Source organism: Ostreococcus lucimarinus, chromosome 17, assembly GCF_000092065.1.
Source record: "Ostreococcus lucimarinus CCE9901 chromosome 17, complete sequence".
Lineage (NCBI taxonomy): Eukaryota > Viridiplantae > Chlorophyta > Mamiellophyceae > Mamiellales > Bathycoccaceae > Ostreococcus > Ostreococcus sp. 'lucimarinus'.
This window is the reverse complement of record NC_009371.1, coordinates 29,692-57,114: the sequence shown is the minus strand read 5'-3', so window position 1 is coordinate 57,114 and position 27,423 is coordinate 29,692. Positions and strand designations below refer to the sequence as shown.

Below are 27,423 nucleotides of genomic sequence, written 5' to 3'. Positions count from 1 at the left end.
CCGTCGCGCGTCTCCGCGTGCGCGCGTCGCGCCGTCCGCGCGCGCATACGGCATACGCGCGAGACGTCGACTCTTCGAATCGCGTCCTCGGCGCGACGCGTCGACGTCGTCGCGTCGTCGCCGACCGTCGGCGTCGCCTCGAATCCATCGCGCGGTCGGCACCGCGACCGCGTCATCGCGATCGACGCGCGGTCGTCGCGCGACGGTCGGCGTTCCCGTGGACGCCGCGCGGAATCGCTCGCGTCGCGAATCGGCGCGAATCGCGCTCGAACGCACCGCATCGCTCGCATCGCGATTGTCGCGCGCGTCGCCCCGTGCCGACCGAGCGATGGATTCGACGCGACGCGTCGTCGGTGGAGAATTCGGACATACGGGTGTGGACACACAGTGTGACGTGTACGATGACACGCGTGATCCATGTCGTGATGGTGGATCGTGTACGCATGATGCGTTGTATATATCGTATAGTAAGGCGTAGAAATGGTAAAAGGAGACCACACCGCGCGACCGCGCGCGCGACGGCGCGACTCGCGCGCGCGCGACGACGCGCGAATCGCGCGACGACGCGCGACGCGAGCGCGCGGCGGTCGGTCGAGCGCGCGACATAAGCGCGGCGTCGCGACGGCGCGCGCGCGCGATTCGCGTCGATTCGCGTCGATTCATTCACGCGCACCGCGCGCGATTCGATTCGCGCCGTCGTCGATTCGTCGACGCCGACGCGCGAAGAGCGCGTCGTTCGAGCGACGCACGGGGATTCGTGACGTCGCGCGATGCGGGCGACGCTCGACGCGCGCGCGACGCGGGACGCGCGCGCGGGACGACGACCTCGGACGCGCGCGACGACGACGACGACGACGGCGACGGCGACGGCGAGACGAGGGACGACGACGAGGCGAGACGCGCGCGAGAGCGACGGGACGACGCGCGAGCGATGGATGACGACGCCTCGAGAACGGTGCGTCGCGACGCGAGCGCGGGCGACGGCGAACGGGATGGATGAGGAGGAGGAGGGAGAGGCGACGACGTCGTCGAGCGGGACGGGACGCGGAGGCGGCGCGGCGCGATGGTTGATGAACGCGGAGACGAGCGGGGCGTACGGGGAAGCGGCGTCGCGAGGAAGGACGGGGGGGAGAGGAAGGGGTGGGGGCGCGCGGGGGAGGGGCGCGGCGCGATCGAAGTCGGCGGACTCGAAGAAGCGGACGCGAGGGGACAAACCTACGAACGTGCGACAGCGCGAGCGGAGCGACATGTACGTGAAGAATAATCAAATCATCGCCAAGTTTGACGACGTCGAGGACGTGTTAGATTTCGCGAGCGAGAATTTGGAAATCATGAACGTGGTGAACTTGGCGACGGCGGCGCATCGGGTGGGGAAATTGAACTCGACGCGGACGAGGAACGAAGCCGGAGCGCCGGCGACGGCGACGAGGCATCCCGCGGTGGTGGAAGACGCGCGATTTCGCGCGTTGTTTGAGAAATTGCGCGAGTATCTCGTCGCTTCGCAAAACGGATCGCCGCTCGGGAAGGGGTTGGGGCGGTTCAACGCTCGCGAACTGTCCGCGATTTTGTGGGGCTCCGCGCACTGCGGCATCACGACGTCGGACGACGACCCAACCGTCGCTCTCGTGGTGAGGCGAATCGCAAACTTGGACGACGACGACCCACCGGCGCAGAACGTGAGCAACGTATTGTGGGCGTACGCGACGATGCACACGTCGAAGAAGATAGACGTGGAGCTGGTGCAAAAGTGCGAATATTGGTGCGACCTCATCATGGACGACTTCGCCCCGCAAGGGATTAGCAACTCTTTGTGGGCGTTCGCCACGCTGGGGTACACGCTTAAACCGGAGACCATCGCCAAGTTTTCGCAGGCGATCAGGCGACAGCTGAAAGATTTTAAATCCATGGAGTTCTCAAACGTCGTTTGGGCGCTGGCGACGATGAAGACGCATTTAGACCCACTAGAAGTCTTCGACGAACTCTTGGACGAGATGCACGCGAGCATCAAGGCGGTTCCAAACATGTGGAGCTCACAGAGCGTGAGTAATACTTTATGGGCGATCGCCACGCTCGACGGAGAACCGCACAAATTAAGAGCTCGCCACGGCGATTACTTGAACACGCTGTGCATGTACGTAGAGCGTAAGGCAAACGCGTTTGTTTGTCAAGGTTTGGCGAACACGCTGTGGGCGCTGGCGACGCTCGAGTACACGCCTTCGATGAAGATGCTCGAAGCCGCCACGGCGCGTTGGTCCGCGTTAGCGACGGACGTGTACATCAGTGAGTGTAGCAATTTGCTTTGGTCGTACGCCAGCCTGCGGTTCAACCCAGGAAATGAAGTGCTCACGCAAGTCGCAGAGTTGTACCTTCGCGTCGGGCAGCACGACGAAGTGGCGTTGACGCAAGTCTCGAACACCTTGTGGGCGTGGGCAAATTTCGGTTGGCTTCCCGAGGATCCAAGCATCGTGGAGTGCGTCCTTCAAGTGGCGATCAAACACTTCAAGAGCGATCCAGATTTGCAAACGCAGAGCTTGGCGAACATCTTGTGGTCGTTGGCGACGCTGAGGTTCGTTCCCGGGGATGAATTTCTCCAAGCCTTTAGAGAGCGCGCGCTCATAGAATTGCGCGAGGACGAAAGATTCTCCGATCAAGGGTTGTGCAACACGGTTTGGGCGTACGGTCAGCTCGGAGTGAATCCAGGGACGGAGTTAATGAGTGAAATCGCGAGTCAGCTGGGCGCTCGCGTGACGAATTTCCCCACCCAAGGCGTGACGAATTCGATTTTAGCCTTTGCCACGCTCGGGTTTTGGCCGGATGAATGGGTCGTAGACAACTACAGGGCGAAGATCGTGGAAATGTACTACTCCACCACGATTTCGGACATCGACTTGACGCAGTTTTTCCAAGCGAATTACTTGTTTGAAAAGTGTTCGCCCTACGGACCGCTCGTCACCGACCCGCAGATGATTGAGGACATGTTATCGGCGTGGAAGCGCGGATCGAGCAAGGTTGTCATCAGTCAGTTTCATCGCGAGGTGAGCGATACGCTGACGAACATGGGCGTGCCACACGAAATTGAATACATCACCGAAGACGGTTTGTTCTCCCTCGACATCGCACTCAAGGGTAAAAAGCTCGCCATCGAGGTGGACGGTCCGTCGCACTTTGCGAGAAACATCCAAAACCGCCGCATGTCGGGGAAGCGACCCGACGGCACGGGGACGTATAACATTCGTTATCACTACCTCGACACCAACGGTTGGACCACGGTATTCATACCGTGGTACGATTGGAAACAGGTGTGCGACGAGGAGTCCGCGACGAGAACCACCGGCAGACGCGCCGCGTTTTTAGCCAAGACGCTCTACGACGACGCCGGTCTCACGCTCATGGACGTCGCCTCGGACGAAGACATGTCCGACTCCGGCATGTCTGGTTTTCACATCCGCGCACTCGCCGACGACGACGTCTCCGTCGCCCAAGACGGCTCGCGTCTCGTCATTCAAGGCGCCGAAAGCCAGCGACACCCCGACGGCACGTTCAAGCCCGAGATGAAATCCGTCGGCGCCTCCGTCCCCAAACCTCCCGCCCCCGTTCGACGCACCGGATACGGCATGCTCGAACCATCACCGTCAACACCGTCAACACCGTCAACACCGTCAACACCGTCCCCGCCCCCCCCCGTCGTCGCGCGCGTCGCCGGCGCTCGCGTCGCCGCGCGTCCGCCGTCTCGCGCGTCTCCGCGCGCGCGCGCGCCCGCCGACGCCGCCGACGCCCCCCCCGACGACGACGACCCATCTCCGGCGCGTCGATCGCGTAAATCTCTCGCCACTCAACGCGGCGCGGGCATTCGTCGTCGTCGTCCGCGCGCACCGCCGAGCGTCGAGTCCGATTAAACCGCGCGCGCGGCCGCGGCCGTCGCCGCCTCAATCGTCGGACGCGACCGGTGCGAGGGCGGACGGGCGACCGACCGACCGACCGACCGACCGACCGGGTATGGGTAAATAGTAAGTAGGGTTTTGGAAAACAACCAACCGACGGCACCCCGCCCGCGACGCCTCGTCACGCTAGATATTACTCGTCGCGTCGTCACATCGCGCGCGACCGCGGTCGAGCGCGACGTCGCGGCGCGCGACGCGGCGCGAAAAAGGTGCGAATAAAATTCGAGCGCGCGACGCGCGACGCGCGAGGGCGACGCGCGCGACCGCGAGGGCGCGACGCGACGACGACGACGGACGACCACTTTTCGCGCGCGCGCGCGGGGACGCGCGCGCGCGACGCGCGACGCCGCGACGCGACGGCGACGGGACGCGACGCGCGCGGGAGGAGATCGAGGGAAAGTTAACGCGCGATCGGCGCGACGGTGACGCGCGGTGACGACGCGCGCGCGCGTGGAGAGGGCGAATGCGTCGCGAGGCGGGCGGTTGGAGGGTTTTGCAGGCGCGAGGGCGCGGCGCGCGAGGAGACGCGCGCCACGCGCGACGCGACAGGAACGGGCGAGGGCGGAAGAGGGGAAGACTGACGAACGCGACGATGACGATGACGACAGGTGACGGGAAGAACTCGGTCGTGGATCGGCGAACATGAGCGCGTGGGCGAGCGTCGTGAGCGGAGGGAGGGCGAGCCAGACGAGCGAGGGCGCGAGCGGGAAGGATGCGAATGAAACGCAGAGGCGAGCGTCGAGCGCGGGAGAGGGACGGAGTCTAGGGAACGCTGGTGGTGGTGGAGTAGGTAGTGAAGGATCGGGGGCATCGGGAGAAGGCGCGGAGGCGGGGAAGCGGAGAAGCGAGGGCGGGACGCGAGAGGAACCGACAAAGCCGGCGTGGGGGAAACCGACGGTGGCGAGCGATGCGGCCGCGGCCGCGGCGCTCGCGGCGGTGAAACCCGTGACTTGGCCGACTTTGGGCGATGCGAAAAATCCAGATCTTAAACCCGACACCGTGCCCCCTTCGAGGGCGAGGACGGGCGAGGGCCAACAGAGCGGAGGGACGTCGGGCTCGCAAGGCGGCAAGGCGGGAGGCAACGGCAAGGGTAAGAACGCGAAGAATGGTGGTGATAAGAATGGAGGGAATCGAGGTGGCGGCGGCGCGCGCGGTAACAACGGTGGCAGAGGCGGTAATGGTGGCGGAAGAGGCGGACGGGGCGGACGCGAAGGCGACAAGACTTGGGCGAGAGGACACGGGTACGACGGTCGTTTCCAGTACGACGCCGCGGGACGAGGAGGTCGGGGCGGTCGAGGTGGACGGGGTAACAAGAACTTTGATTCTTCGTATCAGGCGCCGTTCGAGGGTGGATATTACATGCCGCAGGGCGCTCAAATGTATTACCCTCCGCAACACATCATGCCGGCGCAAGTGCCGCAACGAGATCAAATTCTTTCCGCTGTGAAGCAGCAGGTGGAGTATTACTTCAGCGTGGAGAATTTGTGCAAGGATTTGTTTTTGAGATCTAAGATGGACCCCAAGGAGGGATGGATCGCCTTGTCCGTCATCGCGAGTTTCAATCGCATTCGCATGATGACTCCGGATCCAGCCATGATTTACGACGCTCTCGTTGGCTCTAAGACGGTGGAAATCAGCGCCGGCAACGACAAGATTCGTAAAATGGGTGACTGGAACGCGTGGTTGTTAGATGCAGACGGTAAGCCGCAACAGGTTGCGCCCATGCAAGCGCCAGCGAGCGCCGCCGACGTCACGCAACAGATGGCGGCGGCGAGCGGCGGCTCTCCTTTGCAGTCTTCGGAAAAGAAGGGATCAAAGTCAAAGCTCAAGAAGGACGAGGATGAAATGTTTGAGATGGATGAAGATTTCGGGGAGGAGGAAGATGACGACGATGACGATGACGATGACGATGACGATGATGACGACTACGAAGAAGACGACATGACGGATGTCGACGTGAGCCGTCTCATGATTGTGTCCCAACGTCCGGGTCGAGGCGGTCAGAACAGAGGTGGGCGCCCGCCGTCTGGAGCGAACGGCGATGTCGCGACCGTCATCAACGACGGTCTTGCGTTCTATCAAAAAGATCTCAAAGGGAAGAAATCTTCGCATGTCGGATCACAAGGTGCGTCCTCCGGGAGCTGGCGCGATCGCGGCGCCGCCGGGTCCTGGAAGCGCGGTGGAGGATTTTCTGTCGGCTCGCAAGATCGCACGCACTTTTTCCCTTCGTCGGTGCCCAAAGGCGAAGGTACTGTAGGAGGTAACGACGTCGGATGGTTGCTGGGTACGACGCCGACGGAGGGTGAGTTCAACTGGCACACAGGTGCTGGCTCGTCTGTCGGCTCAGATCGCGCTGCGATGGGCGCATCGCCTTCTCAGAAGCCAGGCCGTTTGTCTCATCACGCGTCTCCTCGGGATATCCCTGAATTTCAGCACCCTTCGCACACGCTGCTTGACGACAACGGATTCAAGCAGCAAAAGTACCAGGCGTTTCATCAGCGCGCCGTCGACGAGCGCAAGCGTTTGGGCTGCGGCAACAGCGAAGAGATGAATACGTTATTCAGATTTTGGAGTTATTTTTTGCGAGGCACGTTCAACGCCAAGATGTACAAGGAATTCTGCCGTTTAGCCGAAGAGGATGCTCGACACAACTACCACTACGGTTTGCAATGCCTCTTCCGGTTCTACAGCTACGGTTTGGAAAAGCGATTCAGAAAAGCCGTCTACCGCGACTTTGAAGAGTTTACCATGTTAGACTACAAGTCTGGATCGCTGTACGGACTGGAAAAGTTCTGGGCGTTCCATTACTACTACCGTGGTGATAACAGGCCGGTCATCCGAGAAGACATCAAGGAGCTTTTGGATACGAAATTCCGCACGCTGTCTGATTTCCAGCGGGCGAAAGAACAAATGGCTCGCGCGTGATCGATGAGGGTCATCGGTGCGCAGAAACTAATTAGGACAGGCTTTGAAGCCAATAGCCTTCGCGGACACAACAACATTAGCGAGGAATATCATATTAAAATATTTCTAAAACAGATCGATGCCAAAGTTGACGTACAACGCATCCACCAACGCTTGTTGCCCCGCGCTCAACAGCGCCAAAGCTAGCACAGCCGCGCCGATCGTCACCGTATCCACGTTTGCGCCTGGATTAGTCAAGCTCTTCCGCATCACGAGCGTCTTCGTGGTCGTTTCTCTCGATCGTCCGTCGACAACCTCCAGCGCCGCCGCCTTGGCATCGCTCCCGATCACCTTGTACCCCAACTTTCTGTAAAGCCCTTGCGCGCGCTTATTCCGCGCCTCTACGACTAAGCAACACTCATCGAATCCATTCTCGGCGCAGATGTCTTCTAAAGCCCCCATGATGGCTTTCCCGTAGCCCTTCCTCCTCGCCGCTCGCGCCGTGGCCAAATTCGCCACAATCGGTCGCTCGATAATTTTTCCCTCCACATCCATCCCACCGCGCCCACTCTTCACGTACGACTCGTAATCCACCGCGCCAACGTATTTTCTAACCTCCACTCCTCCGCACGCCAAGCATTCTCGTGAGTCGTCTTCATCAAGAATCACCACTAAAGCGTTTCCGTCCCCGGCGTACCGCTTCTTCATATCGCTCGAGCACGCCCGCGTCAGCCCTTTATACTCCACGTCTCGCGTGTCCACGTTTCCATCGTAAAAGAATGAATTCACGAACGTCGCCGCGGCGGCGTTGTAATCCCCGCCCTTGGCGCGCTGGACGGCGTCCGATGGCGACGCTTTTTGGATAACTCGATGACGTCGTCCGGTCGCGCGCGTTCGAGCGTCGCGCGCGCGACGCGGGGCTTGGGAGACGTCCACGACGGCGCGAGATGCGAGCGACATGGTCGATCGACGTAAAGGTGCGAGTTCGCGAGCCGAGAGCGCGTCGGAGTGGCGCGCGACGCGCTCGCTCGAAAGACTGTTTCAACCTGTTCTTCCAGACTACAATTTTAGCGACGTCGAACAAACGCCGGCGACTAGGCTTTGTTTTGCGGGAAAAGATCCCGCATCAAGACGGTTCTACGAACGCCCGTGGTGTATCCTTCGTTGTACTTGAATTGCGCGCCTTGGGCGTTGCTCAAACTTTTACGAGCTTTGTGTAAATTCCCACCGGCGACGCCGAGCGCCACGCGCGCTTTTTGATCCGATTTTCGCTGCTTGGCGTCCGCCGCGGCTGCGGCGTCTCGCGCGCCTGAACGCTTTTCAGCGTCAGTGACGAGCGAGTTCGCGATGATGGAGCGTAAACTATTGTTTACCGCGCGCCTTGGTACCAAGTTCATGTGCTGTGGCGCGTTGTGGTTCATCTCGGGTTCGCGCTCGCGCTCGCGACGCTCTCGCCACGTTAACCGTTCGACGGCTTTCAAAGCGTCTACGCCCGCACCAAACTTGACGAAGTCATCAACCGGCGGTTGCAGTACCAAGGAATTTGCCGCCGCTCTCCAAGATTGTTCGTTATACTTACTCGCGGACGGTTTGTACGACAGACCGTGCGCTCGCATCAGACTCACGACGTCGGCGAGTTTGGTTTTTTCGTCCTCCGTCATGAAGCTCGTGCCGACAGAACGAAGTTCCGGAGCTAGAATGGTGTTCAAATAAGGCAAAGTTTCCGTGACATCGCACGTGAGTGAACGACGAATGATTTTCAAGTCCATGGCGTCGCGTCGACTGCTCAGCACAGCCATGCGAGCGTTTCGCTCTTTCATCGCCCGACCCGTTTTCGGCCATTCCAAAGACTCGCCGAGGTTGCCGGCGTGTGTGGCGGTGGAGTGCACCGCCATGATGCACGCCTCGGCGTATCGACGCAAATTGTGATCACCGGTGGTGAACGATTTCGTCTGAAACATCGAACCATCGATCACCGCGCTCACAGCTTGCGTTAAGCGGCTCATGCTACCATCTTGAAAGCGCACGTTTGGAATGTTTTCAAATAGTCCGTCGAGAAGGGCGTCGTTGTCTTGGTAAATTTCAATCTTTTCGCGCATCATGTCCATATGCGTCATCCCAGACTCGGCGTCGACACGCGACCTTGCAAACGTGTGACGACCGCGCAAAAGATCTTGCCACATGGAGAAAGCTTGAGGCCTGTTGTCCTTCGATCCACCGCCGGCGCTGACGACGTCTCGCAGCGTCACCGACGAACTCGTCTTGGCGATGAGTTGAATCGAATTCAATGCGGCGCGAATATCGTTATCAACGCGATCAACGACGAGCGCTATTGCGCGCGGTTCGATGTCAACATTTTCCTTCAAGCACGCGTCTCTGATGCGAGCCGTGAGATGTGAAGTTTGCGGCGGTTTCATTCGAATAATCTTGGCGACGTCGCGGAGCGGTCGCAACACTTGGGCATACAAATCGTTGCAGATGGCGATGATCGGTCGACACAACGGCGCTTGACCTTTGACATCTTTTAACGCGTGCATCACGGTCCAAATGGCTCCACCGCCGCCGCCTCCGTTGTGTACACCATCGATTTCATCGATGATCACGCACTTTGGCTTTTGCTTCTCAAAGGCGCTTCGCGTTTGCAGCGCGTCCGCGAGCTTCAACTTTAACGTGGACGCACTTCGGTCATCGGACGCGTTGATTTCAATCGTCTCGTACCCGCAGTGCTTGGCCGCGACATGCGCCAGCGTCGTCTTACCCGCGCCCGGTGGACCGGAGAGAAGAAGAATCTTCTCCATCGGACGTTGCTTGCGGTCGAGCTGCACGTGCGTCTCCGTCGTGCCGCTTCGCTTCTTCAACCCAGCTTTTTCGGCGTATCGATCGGCGTAAAATTTCTTCATCGTCGCCGGCGGAGGATTTCGATCGAAAACAACCTTATCCCAACCCTTGATCCAATGCACCACCTCTCGATTGACGTGCTCGACGCTCAATAAATCTGTAAACGCTCGCGGAGCGTGGCGCTGCGCCCACAACAAGCCGCCCATTTTCGCTCGCAAGCGCTCAACCTTGAGTTGACCCTCCGTGCGCGGTGCCGTCGTCGTCGCATCCATCGGCGTCGTCGCCGCGTCGCCTTCTTCCACCGCGCGCGCCTCTTCCACCGCTCTTCGATACCGTTCCTCTTCGTACTCGTCCAACATGTCTTCGATCGAGCGCGTCAACAACGGCGCGTCCTCCGACGCCCGCGCGTAAATCTCCTTCAAACTCACGATCGGCTTATCGCTCGGCTCTTTCTTCACGTACACCCGACGCCCATCGCCCAGCGTTATCCCTTGACACTCCCCCTCGATATCCGCCGCGTCCTTCCTCGGCGCCTCGTCCCGCGCCCGCGCTCGCGGCGTCCCTCGCCTCGCCGTCCCCCTCTCCTCCATCGTCACCGCTCTCGCCGTCTCTCGCGCGTCGAACGTTTTCCTCATCGTTTCCCTCATCGTTTTCCCTCGTCCCTTTCCCTCGTCGTCTTCGTTTTCCTTATCGTTTTCCTCTCCCTCGTCGTCGTCGTCGTTTAAACGCGCCGTCGTCGCCGTCGTCCTCGTCGTCCCCCGTCCCGTCTCCATTTTCGCTTCTCTCTCCCCGCGCGCGTCCGAGGCGCCGCGCGTCGACCGCGCGCGTTCGCATTCCACCCGTCGTCGTTTCGTCGCCGCGTCGTCGTCGTCGTCGTCGTCGTCGTCGTCGTCGTCGTCCGGGTAATGAAATCCATCGTCGCGCGCGTTCGAATTCAAATCTAACCCCCCGTCGTCGCTCGCGATCGCGTCGTCCTGCGCCGCGATCATGGCGTCGACGTCACAGAACGCATCGTCGTCGTCGTCGTCCCGCATGTCGCGCGCGTCGACGTGGCGCGACGCGCGGGACGATCGCGCGTCCGACGGGCGATCGAGTGAGACTCGCGACAGCTCACACACGGACACAACATGAAGATTTGAATTTTACAGCGCGGACGACGACGAACGACGAACGCGAACGAACGCGCGCGAACGGCGGCGAGAATGTCTAGATTCGAGACGACGACCGAATTCCGACGCCTCGACCGACCGCTCGAAGCGCGACGGGTTTCGATGCGCTCACGCGAGACGCGCTCGCAGACGGTCGGCGCTTCGACACATCGCGTCGACGCGAGACCAGAGACGAACGTCGCGCGCGTCCGGCGACGCGAGGGGCGACGGCGGACGCGGCGACGGCGACGGCGACGCGACGAACGACGACGCCGGACGCGCGAACGAACGGAAATCGAGCGCGCTCGGCGACGACGCGGTCGTCGCGTCGACGCGCGAGGGCGACGGCGACGGCGCGGCGGCGACGCGCGCCGACGAGGACGTCGTCGCGGACGTCGTCGGCGCGCGCGACGACGACGCGCGCGCGATTCGCGCGGCGTGCCGGCGACGGAGATCGTCGACGAACTCGCGACGCGCGTCTCGGAGCGCGCGTTCGTAGAGCGCCGCGCGTCGTCGCGCGTCGACGCGCGCCGCGCGCCTCGCCGCCTCGTCCCTCGCCGCGCGCGCGTCGCGCATCCGTCGCGCGTCGTCCTCGCGCGCCGCGCGCGCGTCGAGCGCGATCGTCGCCACCGCTCGGGCGTCGCCGTCGTCGCGCATGCGCGTCGTCGTCGCGCGACGACGTCCGCGCGCGTCACTCGATGGCGACGCTCGACGGCGACGCGTCGCTCGCGCCGCGGTCGCGCGGCCGCGCGCTGGACCGACCGTGGCACAAGACGTACCTCGACCGCCGCGCGCGCGCGTCCAAGGCGCAGAAGCGCGCGCTGCGAGAGCTGTACGGCGCGCACGGCGTCGCGTTCGACGCGCGCGAGGCGCGACGCGCGCGCGAGGGACGCGGCGACGCGGGAAGCGACGACGGTGCGTCGCGACGCGCGCGCGAGACGGACGCGGCGTTGTGGACGACGCTGGATTACGACGCGCTGTTCGGCACGCGCGGCGCGGGACGACGCCGCGCGCTCGAAGTCGGATTCGGGATGGGTGATAACTTGTTGAGCTCGGCGGCGGCGTTCGACGACCACGTCTTCGTCGGATGCGAGGTGCACCGACCGGGCGTCGCGCAGGCGCTGATGGGAATCGAAGCGCGCGGCCTTGGCGACCGCGTCAAGGTGTCGAGAGCGGACGGATTGTGGGTGCTGGACGCGTACGCCACGGCGCGCTCGCTGGACGAAGTCGCGTGCCACTTTCCGGACCCGTGGCGCGGCGAATCCAAAGCGCACAGGCGCTTGGTGAATCCTCTGCTGTTCGTCCTGCTCGAAAGGGCGCTGCGACCGGGAGGCAGGCTGAGCGTGGCGACGGACGACGCCGAGTACGCCGAGCACGTGCGCCGCGTGTTTCGCGACTTTGCGCAACCGCGCGGTTGGGCGCGGTGCGACGCTTTCGCTCGATTCGACAGCAAGTATTCGCTCAAGGCTTCGGAGGAAGGTCGCGAGTGCGTCGATTTTAGGTTTCGTTTCCCGGGATCGATCGACGTCGCGTGAGCGTCGCGTAGTATTTATTAGCGTCACGTAGCGTAATAGCGAGCGCGAGAGCGGTAGGTTTGGCGGCGTCGCGCGCGAGAGCGTCGTCACACGCGCGCGCGCCCGTTCACGCGCGTCGCGTCCATCGCGCGCGTTCGTGCGTCGAACCCATGACGGTTCGCCTCGCGTCGACGCCCTCATGAGCCGTCGCGCGTCGGCGTCGCCGCGTCTTCGCGCGAGCGAATTCGGCGGCGGGCGCTCGACTTGGACGTGGAATCCACCGGAGGAGCGCTCGAGCGCCGTCGCGCGCGGCGTTGCGATGTGCGCCGCGTCCGTGGTTGCGTTCGTACTCTTGACCGCGTCCGTGGTCGGGGACCTGAGCGGGACGCGACGGTTGGAAACTGGGATAGAAGTCATCGATTGGGCGCTGAGGGACGCGTATTACTCGCGCGTCGTTCCGGCGTTGATCCCAGGGACGATCGCGTACGTCTACTTCAATTGGCTCAGCGCCAGATTTTTCGAGCACACGTAGCGCGCGCGAAGCGGCGGCGCGGTCGACGCTCGCGGTGGAGTGTATTTAATAGTTGCGAAGCGGCGAGAGGTGCGTACGATTTCGACGCGACTTGTTTTTCTCCGTCTCGCGTCGAGACCCACTCGCGTCGGCGGGGCGATGTCCGTTCGCCGCGTCGCGGGGTTTTGACGCGTATATTTGGTTATGCCAGATATAAACCAATGTTGGGTTAATCAGTACCCGTCGTTGACCTGTCTCGCTGGTACATTTCATCGCGTCGTATTTCATTCGTCGCCGCTCGACGCGGACGCGAATTCGCATGAGACCTTCACCCCGGGCGGTGCGGCGTCAATTAATCGCCGGGCGCGTCCCAAGTCTCGTGCTACAACCGAAGCGTGCGTCGTGTTGCGCTCTGGGTTCCAAATACTCGGTTGCGTGTCTTTAAGTTGCACCGACATTTTCGAGCTTTTTTCGTCACGGGCTCCTCTGCCACGGTTCCCTGAGCTTTGCGTTGATTGAGATCTGTCCAAAGAGAGCCCAACATAGATTTTCGCCTTCATGATAGGAAGCCGTGCCGTTCGCTTTCGAGCAATGACTTTGCGGTGCCAAACGGGCGATTACATCCCATCTCGGCGCCGCTGAACTTGATGATGATTCATGTCTGGAAGAGCCGTCCGATCCGCATGATGAGAAACTAGACTTCTTAAAGTTCAAGTGCCTTTTTCTTTCGTCCAGCCGATGTCGACGATGGACGTGACCAACGACTGACCGCGTGATTTTCGACCTCGCAATCGCAGATTATTTTAGGAAATGTATTGTAAGTGTAACATTTGATATGAAACGACTCACCGTCGCAAATTTTCTACTACGCTAAATTTTGAGAGACGGCGCCGAGCGCGGGGCGCGTCTTCGTCGCGGAATGAGGCGCCAAAGCTTTCTTCCCCTCTATTCCTGCGATTTTACGCGCGCCTTGGTTTTCATCACCTGGCGTGGCGTACACATTTGCCTCCGAACCGGGCTGCTTCGTCGCCAAATCGTTGAAGGAAATTTGATCGGCGCGTTCGTTGAGCTTGTGAATATTTTCCTTCAGGCTTGCGTCAGGACGTACAGGAGTGATGAAGCTCGAATTTGTTCCCTTTGGTTTCGCTGGCGTCTTGCGGTACGTCTTTGGCTTGGTCTTCGGCTCGTTGAGTGTCATTGTCGGCGTCGGCAACGCCGCCTGCGGCGTCGCTTGCATCGACTCGGCAAATTCATCAACCAACAGAGCAACTTCTGCGTCGAGCTCGTTGATTCTCACATGTTGCTGTAAAGCCGTCGCCAGAACAGTCGACTTTCGTCGCACGCTTCTGATTTCATCAGCAGCGTCTTCCAACGCGATTTGATGCATCTCTTCGCGAGCTTTGTTGACGCTCTCCTGATACTCCTCTTGCCTCGCCAACGAACCGGCGAGCATATCTCGCTGCTCTTCAGACTTTGAAAGTCTGAGGTGCATTTCGTTCAACGCTCCCTGCAATTCATTTTGCGTCTTCGTACTCGAACCGAGCTCTTGCTGGAGCATCGTGAGCTGCTTCTGCGCCTTAACAATGTCGCTCTTCGCTCGCTCGCACTCGGCAGCCTTTGCCTTGAGCGCAGTCTCGAGCTTTTCGATAGCTTTAAGACCAGTGCTTTGGGACTCTCTCAAGCGCTCGGACTCAAATGATTTAAGGTGCACTTCCTTCTTAAGATTTCTGAGCTCCGAATCACGCGTGCGAACCAATTGCTTGTATTCGTTGATTTTCTTCTCCAAGTCTTCGCTGACCGTCTGCATGTCCTTCATCATGCTGAGACTGTCTGCTTCGACTTGCTCCGTCGTCGCGCGCGCTTCATCCGCCTCCAAGATGGCGTTTTCGAGTTCACCCTTTGTCAGTTCGAGTTGCGCCTTCAGAGTGCTCATCGATTCTTCCGCGCTGTGCTCCAGTTCTGCAATAGATGTACAAAGCCGTCCGATTTCGAGCTGCGACTCTTCCAATTTGGCGCACGTCTCGGAAAGCTCAGCCTTGAGCGACTCGACCTCGTCGAAGTTTTGAGAGTTAGACTCATTCTTCAGCTGATCGATCTGTTGCTCGAGTTGTGAGGCCCGCGTCTCGGCACGTGCCTTTTCGGCAGTAAGCTTTGACACCGCTTCGGCGTGTTCCTCACGAAGCTCCTCTAATCGCAACTCGGTGGCACGTTGAAGTGCCTCAAGCACGCCTTCGCGCTGCTTTAAGCTGTCCAATCGCTCGGAAATGTTTTCGTCTCGTTGATCAGACTCCATTTTCAAGTTGTTCAGCTCCTCGTTGAAGTTGCGCAACTTTTCATCGCGCTCTGCGAGACCAAACTCGAGTCGTCTAACATTCGCAGTTTGTCGCTTTTCGGCCGACATCATCTGTTTCACGAGCGCATTATTCGCAGCCAGTTGTGCATTTTTCTCCTCCAACTCGAATTTGTAAGAATAGACTCTTTCCCGCAAACCTTGAAGCTCAATTTCAAGTGGTCCCAGTTCCGTCGTCCTGGTGCTGTACTCAGCTCGCAGTGCCTCGAGCTCAGCCTCTTTCGATTCCAGCGACTTCTTACTCGCATACAACAGTGCATCGCGCTCAGCAATTTCAGTGTGCATATCCTCGAGAATTTTCTGCTTTTCCATGCGCAAAGCCTCGTGCTTTATTTGCAGCTCTTTGATTCGCTCGGCGACCTCGGTGTTGTCACCGCCCCCGGATGCTTGCATTTGCTCGAGCTGTTCCTGAATGTGTAGCACATACGTGACGGCTTGTTCAAGCTCGGTCTCCTTTGCTTCCACAAGCTGATTACCTTCACGAAGCATTTCATCGCGTTCTTTCATTTCTGATCGAAGAAATTCAGCCTCTTCAGTAACCGCCTCGAGTCGCTCCTCCAGAGCAATCTTCTCCAAAGTGCGCTTCTCAACGAGTACTTCTAAGGTATTTCGCTCAAGCTGTACCTCCGAGTACGCCTCTTCAGCCCGCTGTCGCTCCATACGTTCCTCTTGCAAGCACTTTTCGAGTTCGCATTGCACAGTCTCCAACTCTGCACGGCGCGCCTCGACTTCAACTGCGAGACTCTTGGCCTCTTGGCGCGCGCGCGCCGCGTCCGCCTCTGCCTCTTGACGAGCCGCGGCGAGCTGCAGTAACTTTTCCTGACTAGCGCGCACACCTCCCGTATCAGCATTTTGCTTTGACGTCTGATGCTTGGTCGCCATCTCGAGCTCGTGCTTAGCCTCATCGAGCTGCGCCCGCAGTTGCTTGAGAAGTTTGTCCTTTTCGGCGGCGACTAGTTCAGCCTTTTCTCGACTTCGCTCCGCACGATCGAGTTCGTCGTCGAGCTCTTCTAAAATCGCCGCCTGATTCGCAATTGTAAATTCACGCTCTTGCACCGCAGTGTTCGCGTCCTCTTTCGCCTGCTCGAGCGCTTTGGCCGCCGCCTCCGCGGCACGCTTCTCTTTGCGCAACGCGCGCATGTGCTCCTCCTTTGCCTTTGCGAGAGCCTGCGCCTGCGCGCGAACAGCCGCCATATCGGCTTGAAGCGACGCCCTGTCGGATTCCATTTTTTGCAGTCTCTCTGACATGGATTTCGCTCGTTCTTCTGCTTCACTCCGCTTTGAGTACGCCTCTTCGAGGGCGGCTTCGGAGGATTCGCGCAACTTGGTAGCCAGCGCTTGCAGCGCCTCCTTTTCAGTTTCAACCGCCTTCAATCGCGCACGCACCGCAGGCGAAGGCATTAAATCGATCGTCGTCGCCCCACCAACACCATTAGTCGACTTTCTCGCGCCCGATAACGAGAAGAACGTTGACCTTTTCCCCGTGCTCGGCGTCGTCGTCTCGCTCGTCGACGCTTGTTCCCCCGCGCCTCGCCGTTCATTCCCCATCGTACCCACGCGCGCCTCGCTCGTCTTCGACCGCGGTGTGACGAACGAACCATCATTTTCTACGTTCATTTCACCTCTCGTTCCGTCATTTTCCTTCCCTCGCATTGAGGCGTAGTCGTACTTTACGCCGAGCGTCGCGCCGCCGACGACGGTTTTCACCGGCGTCGTCCCAGCCGTCGTTTGCGTCGTCACCGACTCGCTTTTATTCACCTCCGAGCGTTCGAGCGCGTTCTTACGCCCCGCCTTGTTCGCATTTTTCCGTCGCCACTCCTCCAGAAGCGCTCGACGATCCCGCGTCGCGAGCAGCGGTTTGAACGCCATGGCTCGCGCGCGCGCGAACGATGCCGCCGCTGCACGTGCACGCGGTCGACCAAACGGTTCGCGATCGCGCGGAACGAGAGTGCGTACGTAGTCGCACGCGTTCTCGTCGCCTTTCGATCGCGCTCGCCGCGCTCGCCGCGACGCGCGGCGGTATAAGGTGCGGCGATGGTGAGAAGACAAACGGTCAGGATCGTTTTGGTCCGTGTGGTGTGATACTCTAACCCTACACCATCGCGCGCGCGCGCGATCTGGGCGGTGGAATCGCACGTCGGACGAGGCGAACGTGGAGAAACAATCATACAAATACGATTACAACAAACTGACGACGATGATTACGCGATGATTGCGCGATTTCATCGCGAAAGTGATGAGTGCGGGGAAAGCGTCGGTGCGAAGTGCATGCGCCGACGCGATTAGCGCAACGAGAGCGCGCCCATCGAAGGCGGCGCGAGACCGAGCGCGGATTGCGACGGTGCGGCGAGAGCGAGACCAGTGGAGGCGCCGAACACGACGCGCCATTGACATATCGTCATGTCCGCACCGACAGTGATGAGGTAAGAATCGTCGAAGAGGAATTTGCACTGGGTGATGGCGCCCGAGTGCGCGCCGAAACATCTAGCCTGAGCGCCCTTGTGGCAAGGATATTGGTACACTCGCAACACCCCTCGTGCATCCCCGGTGGCGACCGCGGTGCGCGTGTGCGTGCGATCGCAACACGTAATATCGTCACCCACGGACGTCTGCGGAATGACCCCTTGCACGGGCCATCCGATGACTGAAGTCCACGTGTACCAGTCGACGTTTCGCAAGTCTTGTGGAAATTTCGCCTGCACGCCGTTGGGCATTTCCCAAAACAACAGCTCGCGATTCGCGCTCGACGATTGCAGTAACGCGCTGTCGGTGGACCAGTCCAAGTGCATGATCTTTGCGCTGTGCCCCTTAGACACCCCGATGCGTTGGTATTGCTTGGAGATGTCGTAAATATCGATTGTATTTTCCTCAGAACCGACGGCGAGGTATTGGCCGTTCGGGCTGTATTTCAGCACACCAATCGGTTGTTCGCGGTCTTTTCTCAAGTGCACGGTGTCCAGAGAGTCCGAACTGAAGATAATGATGCCACCACCGGCCAATCCAACAGAAATCTGCGTTCCGTCGGGATGATACGCCACTGAACGGGCTTGCGCACCGAGATTTCGAGACATCATCAACCGCCTTGAAGGCACGTCCCAAATTCGAATCGTCGAATCGTCACCGACGGTGCAAATTTGGTGATCGCTCGGATGTGTGTCTAACCCCCATATGGCGCCGTACGCGTGCCCTTGGAAAAGCAAATTGTATGAATATGATGTGGTATTCATTTCGTAAACCTCTCCAGATCGTGCGCCGAGGAGCAACATCTTCCCGAGCAAATGCATGGATTTGATGCACACCGCTGGGACGCTCGGGAAGGTGATGTTCACACTGCGCAGGAGCATGCTCAAGTCCGCAGTCCAAAACTTCACCACGCCCTCTGATCCAGCGGAAATTAAGGTATCCCGTGTGGCAACGATCGATTGTGCTACCTTGTGCACGCGGCGGGCGTTGGTCGCCAGCTGGTAACCTCGGAACAAGTAAAGCGAACCATCTTGAGTGCCGACGACTGTGGTATCTGCGGCAGGAAAACCGCAGCACAGGGAGGTTTGGATCGTTCCACGCTTTGAAAACACAGCTTTGCGCCCTTTCAGTGGATCTGGTGACCAGAACACGCAATGCTTGACGCCTAGAGTGACCATGTAGTCTTGAAACGGCGACCACTCAATGGCGACGATTTTCTCCGGGCTCCCGCTACAGCGAGACAGGAGTTCACCTGTTTGCCAGTTGTATACACCAATCTTGTGATCGAAATCGCAATCGACGGCGGCCAATTGTGAGCCATCGCGCGAAAATGTCGCTGATACGATGGCTTTTTTGAAGTAGCCTTGAATGACAGTGATAGGTCGCGACACGGCGTTCGCACTCCACACAATGATTTTGGGATTTCTCCCAGCTTCTCCACTCGCGAAGACGAGCCCATTCGGATGCCTCGCCAAGCACGTAACATCATCAGTATGGCCTTGAATTTGCTCCGCCGCGGGATTCGTCGCCATGAAGATTTGTGTGTGCGCTTGTCTGTTATACACGACGCATAATCCAGCCGTGGGGTACACGACATCGCCGAGCGTGGTGTAGAACAAATTATTCCTCGAGTCGTGCGCGCGATAGCCGTGCGCGCACTCAAGCAAGACGGACTCCATCGGGGCCTTGAGAATATCCGAGTCTCTCGTATAATCATCCGGAGCGTAAATACTCGAAGCGCAGGGCAGAAATGCCAATCGACTTCCCGGATCGAGTCCCGTATTCGCTGGAATATCTCTCGACGGCAAGGCTTGCAGAACATTGGCCGAAACGTACTGAGGAATACCTCGCAAGTGACCGATGAAAACCATTGGTGTCAGTGCATTCGATTGATTCGTCTCTTCGTAATCATCTACAGCGGTGAAAATCTCTTCCTCAACATCGCTTGTCATCTCTTCATCCCCCTCATCGGGCTCGTAATGTCGCCATTGCAATATGGTACGATCCTCGCCTCCGACTGTAATGAGGAATTCATCGTTGTAACTGAAGCAACATTTAGTGATGTGGAAGCTGTGACCGACGTACGTCTTGTGATCACCTCGTCCGACGTCGCATGGATATCTAAACAAACGCACAATACCGTCTTCGTTCGCCGTGGCGACGGTTCTTTTGTCGCTACTTCGCGCGCAGCTATTGACGTCAGTGCCATCGCTGTGCTTTGGCCAAATGCCTTGCACGGGCCACCCCGCGATGCACGTCCATGTTGCCCAGTTCACGTCTTTCAGCGCCGCTGAAAACTCAATCAATTCGCATGTTGGGATTTCCCAGTAAAGCAACTCGAAATCTTGCGAGTTCGTTTGAAGATACTTACTATCTTCACTCCAGTCCAAGTGCGTCACCGGGGCGCTGTGTCCTTTGCACACACCGGCGCGCTTGAAACCGCTGGAAGCATCGTAGATGTCGATAAAAAAGTCATGACTTGCCACAGCGAGCCATCGACCGTCAGGACTAAACTTCACGTCGCTAATTATCGCGCGACGGTGCTTCTTCGCCACGACTTCTGTCCCAGTTTTGTCTTCGTAAACCATGAAACCTCCACCATAGAAACCGACGGCGATCAATTTACCATCGGGGCTATACGAGCAAGAGCGCGCTCGACTCGCGACATTTCTCACGCTAATCTGTCTTCGGAGATACATGTCATACGTTCGCACTGTTTTATCATCGCCAGCGGTGATAAATTTAGCTTTGGATGGGTGGCAGGCCAACCCCCAAAGTTCCGCATTAAACAACATTGTCGTACGATCGACAGCGTTGGCATGACCTTGAGTGATGATTCGCCTGTTCCTTTTCCACGCATCTTCTGTGCTAAGATCAAACTCATAAAGTTCACCCGTGGACGTGCCGACTAAGAGCTGCACGTCGGATAAGTACAATGATTTGACACACGGCGCGCGTCCGTCGTAATAACACACCGGCTTGCCTTGATCGTCTATGATACTCTCCGCCACCTTGCTCATGTCAATCGCGAAGACTTTTTCCATGTACTGGGTGAAAAAGTTCACTTTACCATCATTCCCACCGGTAATGATGTAATCTTCAGTGACGAAGATATCGTGCACCGGCCCCTCGTGAACAAAGTCAAATTTCTGTATGCACTCCTCTCCACCGTCGGCCCACTGGTAGATGGTACCGTGCTGCATTCCAGTAAATGTGCTCCCGTCCTCGCCAAATGCGATGGATAAAACAGTCGATGGCTTCCCCAAGCGCCCAAAAACGCCGTTTTTACCGACAAGATAGCCATTTTCCATTACCCAAAACTTCACGTGCTGTTCGCCAACGGTGACGATGCGTCCGTCGTGTGGATTGTACTTGCAATTGAAAATTCTCTTCGTGTCGCCTTTAGAGTTGGCGAGGACTTTCTTGTTTTCCCAATCGTACACAGCAATAGAATGCTCGTCGTCCAAGCCAACAGTGACGAGAAATTTTCCCGTCGCATCGAAACTTAAGCTCGTCACCGCGCGTTGATGAAATCCCCTCAACTCGGCCAAGACTCGATTCGTCTTCGTGCTCCACACGCACACCACGGGATCTCGACCAGCCTGCCCCGTGGCCGCTATTTCTCCATCTGGATGCATCGCCAAGCACAAGATGTCATCGCTGTGGAACGTGAAGAAGTCCTGCACGTGTTCAACCCCGTCGTACACCACTCCGCACGCCGCCGTCGTGTATACGATTTTCCCATCCGCGTTGTACGCCCCGTTCCCTCGCGCGTCGTGTCCTCGATACCCATACGCAAAATCGAGCTGTAAATCATTGTCAGGCGCATTATGCGCGTTAAACGCCGTCGCGTGCGCCGTGGGAGGGTGTAAATCGTCCCCGCACGCCTTTCTCGCCAAGAACCCCTCGCTCGCGAGCTTGACCACGCCGCTCTCCGCCGCGAACGTTCTTCGTCCGTACGACTCTCTCACCATCGCCAGGACTTCGTCGTTATCGAAGCCATGTTCATCGAATCGCGCGAAATCATCCTCATCGTTCGCATCGCGTCCGCGCAGCAGCCCTGAATCGTCGCTAAAGTAATCATCATCAACACCACCACCGTCGTCGGCGAATCCACCGCCGTCGCGCCCGCGCGCGCCCGCGCGCCCGCGCGCGCGACGAGGCCTCTCGGACGCGTCGTCGCTCGCGTTCCGCGCGCCGACGCGCGACTTCGCCCTGTTGAACAGCTTCATCATGACGACGACGACGTGTGTGGAATCGACAAACGGCCGCGGCTCATTCGCGCCCGCCGCGCGGCGTCCCGGAGTTCGCCGAGTCGTCCTCGCTCGATCGGTCGTCGCTCGCGCGTGGAACTGTGACGATAAAGATTATATTACGCAGTGATACAATAAACGAGCCCTGGACGCGCGCGGCGCTACGGATCGACGACGTCGTCGACGAAGAAAGTCAAGCCGCGCCGCCAGGCGTCCGCGGACAAGCCGCCGGGACAGTGCACGCAAGCGACGCCGAGACGAGCGACCTCGTCGATGTTCTCGCGCTCGTTATCGAAGAATAACATTTCGGCGTAGGGAACGCCGGATTTTTCGCGTAAACGCGCGAAATGTTTCGTCTTGGAACCGCTGGCGATGTCGACGAAATCGACGCACGCGGCGAGCGTGCGAGCGTCGTCGTCGCCGTCGCGCACTTCGAACGCATCCATGAGCTCGCGCGCCCATTTACCCCTGTGCGTTCGCGAAGCGACGGCGATCAGCGTGCCTCGCTCGCGAAACGCACCGCACGACTTCGCGAGCGCCACGGAAGCGAGCGCCGCTGGATAACAGCCCAAGCGCGCGCCCCCGCTGTCCACGACGGTGGACTTTGACGTCTTGACGAACGGTGCGCCGGCGATCATGTACAGCTCGGGGAACCATATCGTGTCGTCCAAATCGTACACGATCAATCCCGGGAGCGACGCCGCGTCGCACGACGGCGCGGGCCTCGAAAGCGGCTTCGAAAGCGTCGGTTCCACGAACGCCACGTCGGTGTGTTGGGACACGCGTCTGGTCTTGACCTTGTTCGATCGACGCGGACGCGCTCGATCGCGATCGCGCTTCGCGTCGCGGTTCGCGCCGTTCGAGCTCGCGGCGCACGAGGCGAGCGACATCGAACACGGCGAGGACTCCCGGTGCGGCGCCGAGGAGTGAGGCGCGGAGGAGCGCCGGAGCGCTCGCGAGCGCGGCAACTAAAACTAAATAACTAAAATTTCTAGTCGTGTTCTGCGGAATCAATCCATCACCCCGCGCACATCGAGGGAATCGATAGGGCTCGTCGCAATCTTGTGGACGACGTACACGACGCGAGCGACGACGAGGACGATGAGAGCGCGAGCAACGAAGCGCGCAAAAGTTCGTGAGCTCGCATCCGAATCACCACCGCGACGCGAGCGCTCGAAATACTCGATCGCGCGCTTGACATCATCATCATCAAGATTTAAACCGAGCTCTTTCGCCCGCTCGCGTCGACTGTCGTGCACTTCGTCGCGGACTCGGGAAGCGAGTTCTCGACGGAAATCGTCGGCGTCGACATTGAAACCCATCTCCTGAGCCTTCACGAGCAAGCTTTCGTCTAGAAGCACGCGTTCGACCTCCTCGTCGACAGTGGATTTTGCGACGGTTGTCGCCTTGTCGTCGGCGTAGATAGCGCTTGCGCCGGAAAACATCTTTCCGAAGACGGCTCGTTGCACCTCAGTCGTCTTCATAACTTCTCTACTGTGCTCCGCTAACGCTCGCACATACCGCTTCTCGCCCGGATCGAGATCCACGGCGCGTTTAAAATCATCCAACGCCTGCTCTACAGTCCCTTCTTCCGTCATCATGGTCCTGGCTCGTCCTCTTCTGTAGTATGCGGCGGCGCACGCGGCGTCAGCGCGCAACGCTCGCGTCGTCGCCCATTCTACCGCCTTCGCATGCTTCCTCAGATCGATGTTCATCAAGCACGCCGATGCGTTAAGCATGATTCGTTTCACCATTTCTACGCCTTCGCTTTGACGTTCGTCGTCTTCGAGATAATCTACGTACGTCAACGTCTCTGTGCTCTCTGTCCCGCTCGGTCGCTCAAAGTGACAAAACGCCGCCAAGGCGTCTGTGTACGCCTCCAGCGCGTCCTCGTGGGCTTCCTCTCGCACCAACGCTTTGGCATCATCGAGAAGTTTGTTGGCAAACGTCAAGCGTGCCGCCAGCGGTTTCTTTCGCAATTCGACGTAGTTTTCGTCTCGATCCGTCGCGAGCGTGTCCCGAACGAACACCGGTGCGGCCTCGTACGACGCTCGCGTGCGTCGCAATCGCTCGGCCTTGAGCGCCACGGCGCGATGCATGGCGTCATTCATATCTATCACGGGCTCGTCGTCACCGTCGACGCTCATCGGGACTTCAAGTCGGTGACCGCCGCGCACCGACGTCTGACGCTCTCGGCGTCGGCGGTTGGACAAAGCACACTCAGCTATTGAGTCTTACACGCGAGCTATTAATGGCTAAGGAATGAGCTAGAAACAATCAATAGAATCGATCATGAACGCGATCAGGTGCGCTCGAGGGTGAGCCAAGGATCGACGCACATCGTTGGCTGCGCCAGAGGAAACGAACGAGCGTCAGTCGCGCACGCGTACAGCAAATTGGCGCGAGGCACGTACCTTGTAATAATTCGCTGGATTGAATGTGTTTTCAGAGCGATAATCGCCCGTACGTGCGGCTTTGTGCCCTCGGGATCCCCCGCCTCGCCCGCCGCCTCGTCCGCCGCCTCGTCCGCCCCCGCCTCGACCTCCGCCGCCGCCGAAGCGCTGATTCTGTTCCCCTAGCCAACGCGGCGGAGGTGGTGGAGGTGGTGGAGCGCGTGGCGCACGCGTGGATTCCGCAGGAATATCACTCATATCCATACTCGACGCTCCGGCACCTGTGTAAAACCCCGGCGTACGATCGTCGCCGTCCCCGAGGTCGACGAAGGGCGCTGGAAGCGTACTCGAAGGTGCGTTCGCATTCGCCTGTGCGTCGGCGTTCGCGCTCGACGCGGCCTCGCGCATCGCTCGTAAACGTTCCGCGCGTGCTGTTGACTCGTCCATATCGCGTGACCGCGCCTCGAAGTCGAGTTTACTCGCGTTCAGCCGAGGGTGGGAGTGCGGCACGAGGTCACCGTCCGGAGGACGGAACTCAGCACGCGTGCGCACGCACGCGTGAATCGAGCTTTCGACGCAGTGGAAGGAATATTACGGGACTAAATCGCGTGCATTTCACAAAAATTCAATATTCTTTCCTACTTGACCGTCAAAGCCCCCGAAGGCACCCGAACGCTCGCGTCGGGCTTGTCGTCGCTGCAGCATGTGAACCGTGAACCGGTCAGAAAATCCAACCCTGCAAACGACGAAATTAGTTTCGAGTGACAAAAGGCGAACACACGCGCGGAACGTACTCTGCAGTCGCTGGAACCGCAGTCGCATTGAACAGTCTTGCGCATGCTGCCACCTTTCTTCACAGGGACGTAGTCTATGCAAAGTTCCTCGCCCACCTGCAATGTCGGAAATAAAATAAAACGCAATTAATCGTCCACTATAAGGTAACGTGCGCTTGAGTAGCGAAATGACGCTTCGATCGCGCGTACCTCGATGTCCTCTATCGCTATGCAACACATCCGCGACGCAGACCTGAACTTTGACTGAACGCCCTGCAAAGTGAAATAATTTAATTCAAGCCCAGCGATTAATTAATCCGAGGTGGAGACGCACCGACAAAAGTGCTTCATCAACCCGTGCCTCGACCAGCCGAACGTTCGGCGTGCAGCCGTGATTGAGCATACGCGCTAAATTGCCCTTGCGGGTCATATCCATCGTGTATGCCATGTACGACGGAGAATTTCTTTGCCCTGTTCGAAAAAAAATATACCGTCAATTAATAATTAATTCTTTCAATCTCCCGCGTTGTTTGCGCATCGCATAGCACGCATATCGTTTCACTTCGTACCTTGAATGTCGACGAGAAAAAATTGGCTGTGAATTCGAGAAAGTCGAGCGTGCAGTCAGTATTTTTACTCTCATCGTCGAAATAATAATTAATTCGTACCCGTTCGCCATGTACTGTTCTTCCCGTCTGCTCGCTTCCGCACGCGTGATGATCTCCCTAACCGCAATAAAAGTCACGATTGATGAACAACATCGTCGAACACGCTTACCCGACGTATTCGAAGAGGTAAGCACCCTTCGAAATGCGTTCTCGGGCGAAAATTCCGTAGCCTTTATTTGGCACCTCTTTCACATAAAACAAATGGATCACCATACCGCGCTGCGATAGATTTCGTAAGCAAAACTAGATGTGTGCGTTGATGAATTAATTATACGCACCAGAATAGCGAGAGCTGGACAAACACCGCCGTGAAGCGCGTGCACGTCATCGGTGTGATCCTAATGGAATAATTAAATAATTGGACACGTAACGTCTGACTTACGTACTTTGCGCAGGCCTCGAATCCCATGGCAGTAGCACGCAGATTTCAAATCTCTCGGATGTTTCTCTGTTTCTCCCGCTTGCTCTCGCTGTAAAAAGTGGACGATGTCAGTCGGGGCTTTGGGCGATCGTCGCGTCGCATCGTTGACGTACGTACCATGGTAGCGTATTCGAACGGGTAATTGTCGACGTCAGTCGAGCGACACTCGGCCATAACGTTCGGCTCCCACTCGACAGCGTCTTTTGGAATGAGTAGCAGATCGCTAACTTTCTTCTTCGGCTCCAGGTCCACGTCAACCTCTAGCTTCACAGTCGCCGTCGCCGGCGCCTTTCGCTTCAGTCCGGCTTCCACATTGCAACGGCCCATGCACGTGGAAGCTCGACAAAAGTACCGCTTCTTGCCCGTGTCACCCAAACCTGATCGTCTCGCCTGTTTGAGCGCGAGCAATCCGTCAGTAAATCGCGCGTCTGATCGCGCTCGCGACCGCGACCACTCGAAACGCCGAGGCGTTCGTACCCTGTGGAAAATATTGGGACCCAACTCCTTGAAGGTATCCGGTGAGACGTTTTCTGTCCCGTAACCTTGCCACCACTGATACATGTCAGTGATATCGCTCTCCTCCGCGTCGGGAAACTGCTCGCGTGAAATCAATCGTCAGTCAGCGCGCGCTCAAAGCCCGTCGATGCGAAAATATTCAAGTCGCCTCGCCGGCGCGGTTCGCGGACGCACCTCATCGATGAATTCTTCTAAATTTTCGCATTTTTGCAGAAATTTCACCGTGGCGAGTTCGTTTTGCGCAACCTTCGCTTTTATCTGCGCGCACGCACGAGGATCGCCGTCAGTCTCTCTCGCTCGCGTCTCGAGAGCGTCAATCGCGTCTCGCGGCGCTTTGTCGTCGCGCGCCTGTCCGAACCAATCCTCCTCTTCCCCGTCCTCGTTTTCGCCCTTGATGATGACGTAGTCACCGACGTTACAATCCTGTCGTCGCGCGCGTTCGGTCAGTCTCCGTCGTCCCTCGTCCGTCGTCCGCACGGTTCACTCGTCGGACTGAACGGTGCAGTCGTCGGCCCGGTCGTCTCGAGACGCGGGTCGGGCGTCGCGCGCATCGCTCGCGCACGTCGTAGTTAATTTTCGCCCTCGGATCCACCGTCGCGTCGTCTGGTTCGATGTCCGTCAGCTCCGCCGCGTCGCGCATCGGCCTCGGGACGGACAGGACGAAAGGACAGGACGAAAGGACCGACAGCTTGACAGACGGACGCGCGCGCTCGACTGTTCGAACGCCCCG

At 58.7% G+C, this 27,423-nt stretch overlaps 13 protein-coding genes across 13 annotated transcripts; 6 read left to right on the top strand and 7 right to left on the bottom strand.

The window, feature by feature from the left end:
• Positions 1-992: 992 nt before the first annotated feature.
• On the top strand, positions 993-3,913 carry OSTLU_25712 (predicted protein; the record flags this gene model as incomplete). Its single annotated transcript, XM_001422153.1, has 1 exon — positions 993-3,913. One exon carries the CDS (start codon positions 993-995, stop codon positions 3,894-3,896), a length of 2,904 nt encoding a protein of 967 aa, XP_001422190.1. The 3' UTR covers positions 3,897-3,913.
• Positions 3,914-4,583: 670 nt separating this feature from the next.
• On the top strand, positions 4,584-6,169 carry OSTLU_25711 (predicted protein; the record flags this gene model as incomplete). The annotated part of the gene is made up of 2 exons (XM_001422152.1): positions 4,584-6,049; positions 6,072-6,169. Coding segments are annotated over 2 exons (387 nt in total), but the record flags the coding sequence as incomplete, so codon positions are not given.
• Positions 6,170-6,299: 130 nt separating this feature from the next.
• On the top strand, positions 6,300-6,866 carry OSTLU_41993 (predicted protein; the record flags this gene model as incomplete). Its single annotated transcript, XM_001422151.1, has 1 exon — positions 6,300-6,866. One exon carries the CDS (start codon positions 6,300-6,302, stop codon positions 6,864-6,866), a length of 567 nt encoding a protein of 188 aa, XP_001422188.1.
• Positions 6,867-6,971: 105 nt separating this feature from the next.
• OSTLU_93914 (predicted protein) lies at positions 6,972-7,781 on the bottom strand (the record flags this gene model as incomplete). Its single annotated transcript, XM_001422049.1, has 1 exon — positions 6,972-7,781. A coding segment is annotated over one exon (810 nt), but the record flags the coding sequence as incomplete, so codon positions are not given.
• Positions 7,782-9,184: 1,403 nt separating this feature from the next.
• Positions 9,185-9,889, bottom strand: OSTLU_41967 (predicted protein; the record flags this gene model as incomplete). The annotated part of the gene is made up of 1 exon (XM_001422048.1): positions 9,185-9,889. A coding segment is annotated over one exon (705 nt), but the record flags the coding sequence as incomplete, so codon positions are not given.
• A 1,973-nt stretch (positions 9,890-11,862) lies between these two features.
• OSTLU_18645 (predicted protein) lies at positions 11,863-12,366 on the top strand (the record flags this gene model as incomplete). The annotated part of the gene is made up of 1 exon (XM_001422150.1): positions 11,863-12,366. The coding sequence occupies one exon, from the start codon at positions 11,863-11,865 to the stop codon at positions 12,364-12,366; it is 504 nt and encodes a 167-aa protein (XP_001422187.1).
• Positions 12,367-12,664: 298 nt separating this feature from the next.
• OSTLU_28234 (predicted protein) lies at positions 12,665-12,877 on the top strand (the record flags this gene model as incomplete). The annotated part of the gene is made up of 1 exon (XM_001422149.1): positions 12,665-12,877. One exon carries the CDS (start codon positions 12,665-12,667, stop codon positions 12,875-12,877), a length of 213 nt encoding a protein of 70 aa, XP_001422186.1.
• Positions 12,878-13,060: 183 nt separating this feature from the next.
• On the top strand, positions 13,061-13,375 carry OSTLU_28233 (predicted protein; the record flags this gene model as incomplete). The annotated part of the gene is made up of 1 exon (XM_001422148.1): positions 13,061-13,375. The coding sequence occupies one exon, from the start codon at positions 13,061-13,063 to the stop codon at positions 13,373-13,375; it is 315 nt and encodes a 104-aa protein (XP_001422185.1).
• Positions 13,376-13,721: 346 nt separating this feature from the next.
• OSTLU_28232 (predicted protein) lies at positions 13,722-16,754 on the bottom strand (the record flags this gene model as incomplete). The annotated part of the gene is made up of 1 exon (XM_001422047.1): positions 13,722-16,754. The coding sequence occupies one exon, from the start codon at positions 16,752-16,754 to the stop codon at positions 13,722-13,724; it is 3,033 nt and encodes a 1,010-aa protein (XP_001422084.1).
• Positions 16,755-19,651: 2,897 nt separating this feature from the next.
• OSTLU_42170 (predicted protein) lies at positions 19,652-21,643 on the bottom strand (the record flags this gene model as incomplete). The annotated part of the gene is made up of 2 exons (XM_001422046.1): positions 19,652-20,529; positions 20,641-21,643. Coding segments are annotated over 2 exons (1,881 nt in total), but the record flags the coding sequence as incomplete, so codon positions are not given.
• A 440-nt stretch (positions 21,644-22,083) lies between these two features.
• Positions 22,084-22,812, bottom strand: OSTLU_28230 (predicted protein; the record flags this gene model as incomplete). The annotated part of the gene is made up of 1 exon (XM_001422045.1): positions 22,084-22,812. One exon carries the CDS (start codon positions 22,810-22,812, stop codon positions 22,084-22,086), a length of 729 nt encoding a protein of 242 aa, XP_001422082.1.
• Positions 22,813-22,882: 70 nt separating this feature from the next.
• TPR6 (TRP-containing protein) lies at positions 22,883-24,069 on the bottom strand (the record flags this gene model as incomplete). The annotated part of the gene is made up of 1 exon (XM_001422044.1): positions 22,883-24,069. The coding sequence occupies one exon, from the start codon at positions 24,067-24,069 to the stop codon at positions 22,933-22,935; it is 1,137 nt and encodes a 378-aa protein (XP_001422081.1). The 3' UTR covers positions 22,883-22,932.
• An 874-nt stretch (positions 24,070-24,943) lies between these two features.
• On the bottom strand, positions 24,944-27,382 carry SDG3507 (predicted protein). Its single transcript, XM_001422043.1, has 13 exons — positions 27,256-27,382; positions 26,868-27,116; positions 26,655-26,771; positions 26,295-26,567; positions 26,143-26,226; positions 26,035-26,094; positions 25,866-25,975; positions 25,757-25,813; positions 25,658-25,683; positions 25,423-25,559; positions 25,299-25,361; positions 25,110-25,205; positions 24,944-25,051 (listed from the first exon to the last, which is right to left on the bottom strand). Exons 1-13 carry the CDS (start codon positions 27,331-27,333, stop codon positions 25,037-25,039), a joined length of 1,365 nt encoding a protein of 454 aa, XP_001422080.1. The 5' UTR covers positions 27,334-27,382; the 3' UTR covers positions 24,944-25,036.
• Between the last annotated feature and the right edge of the window lie 41 nt (positions 27,383-27,423).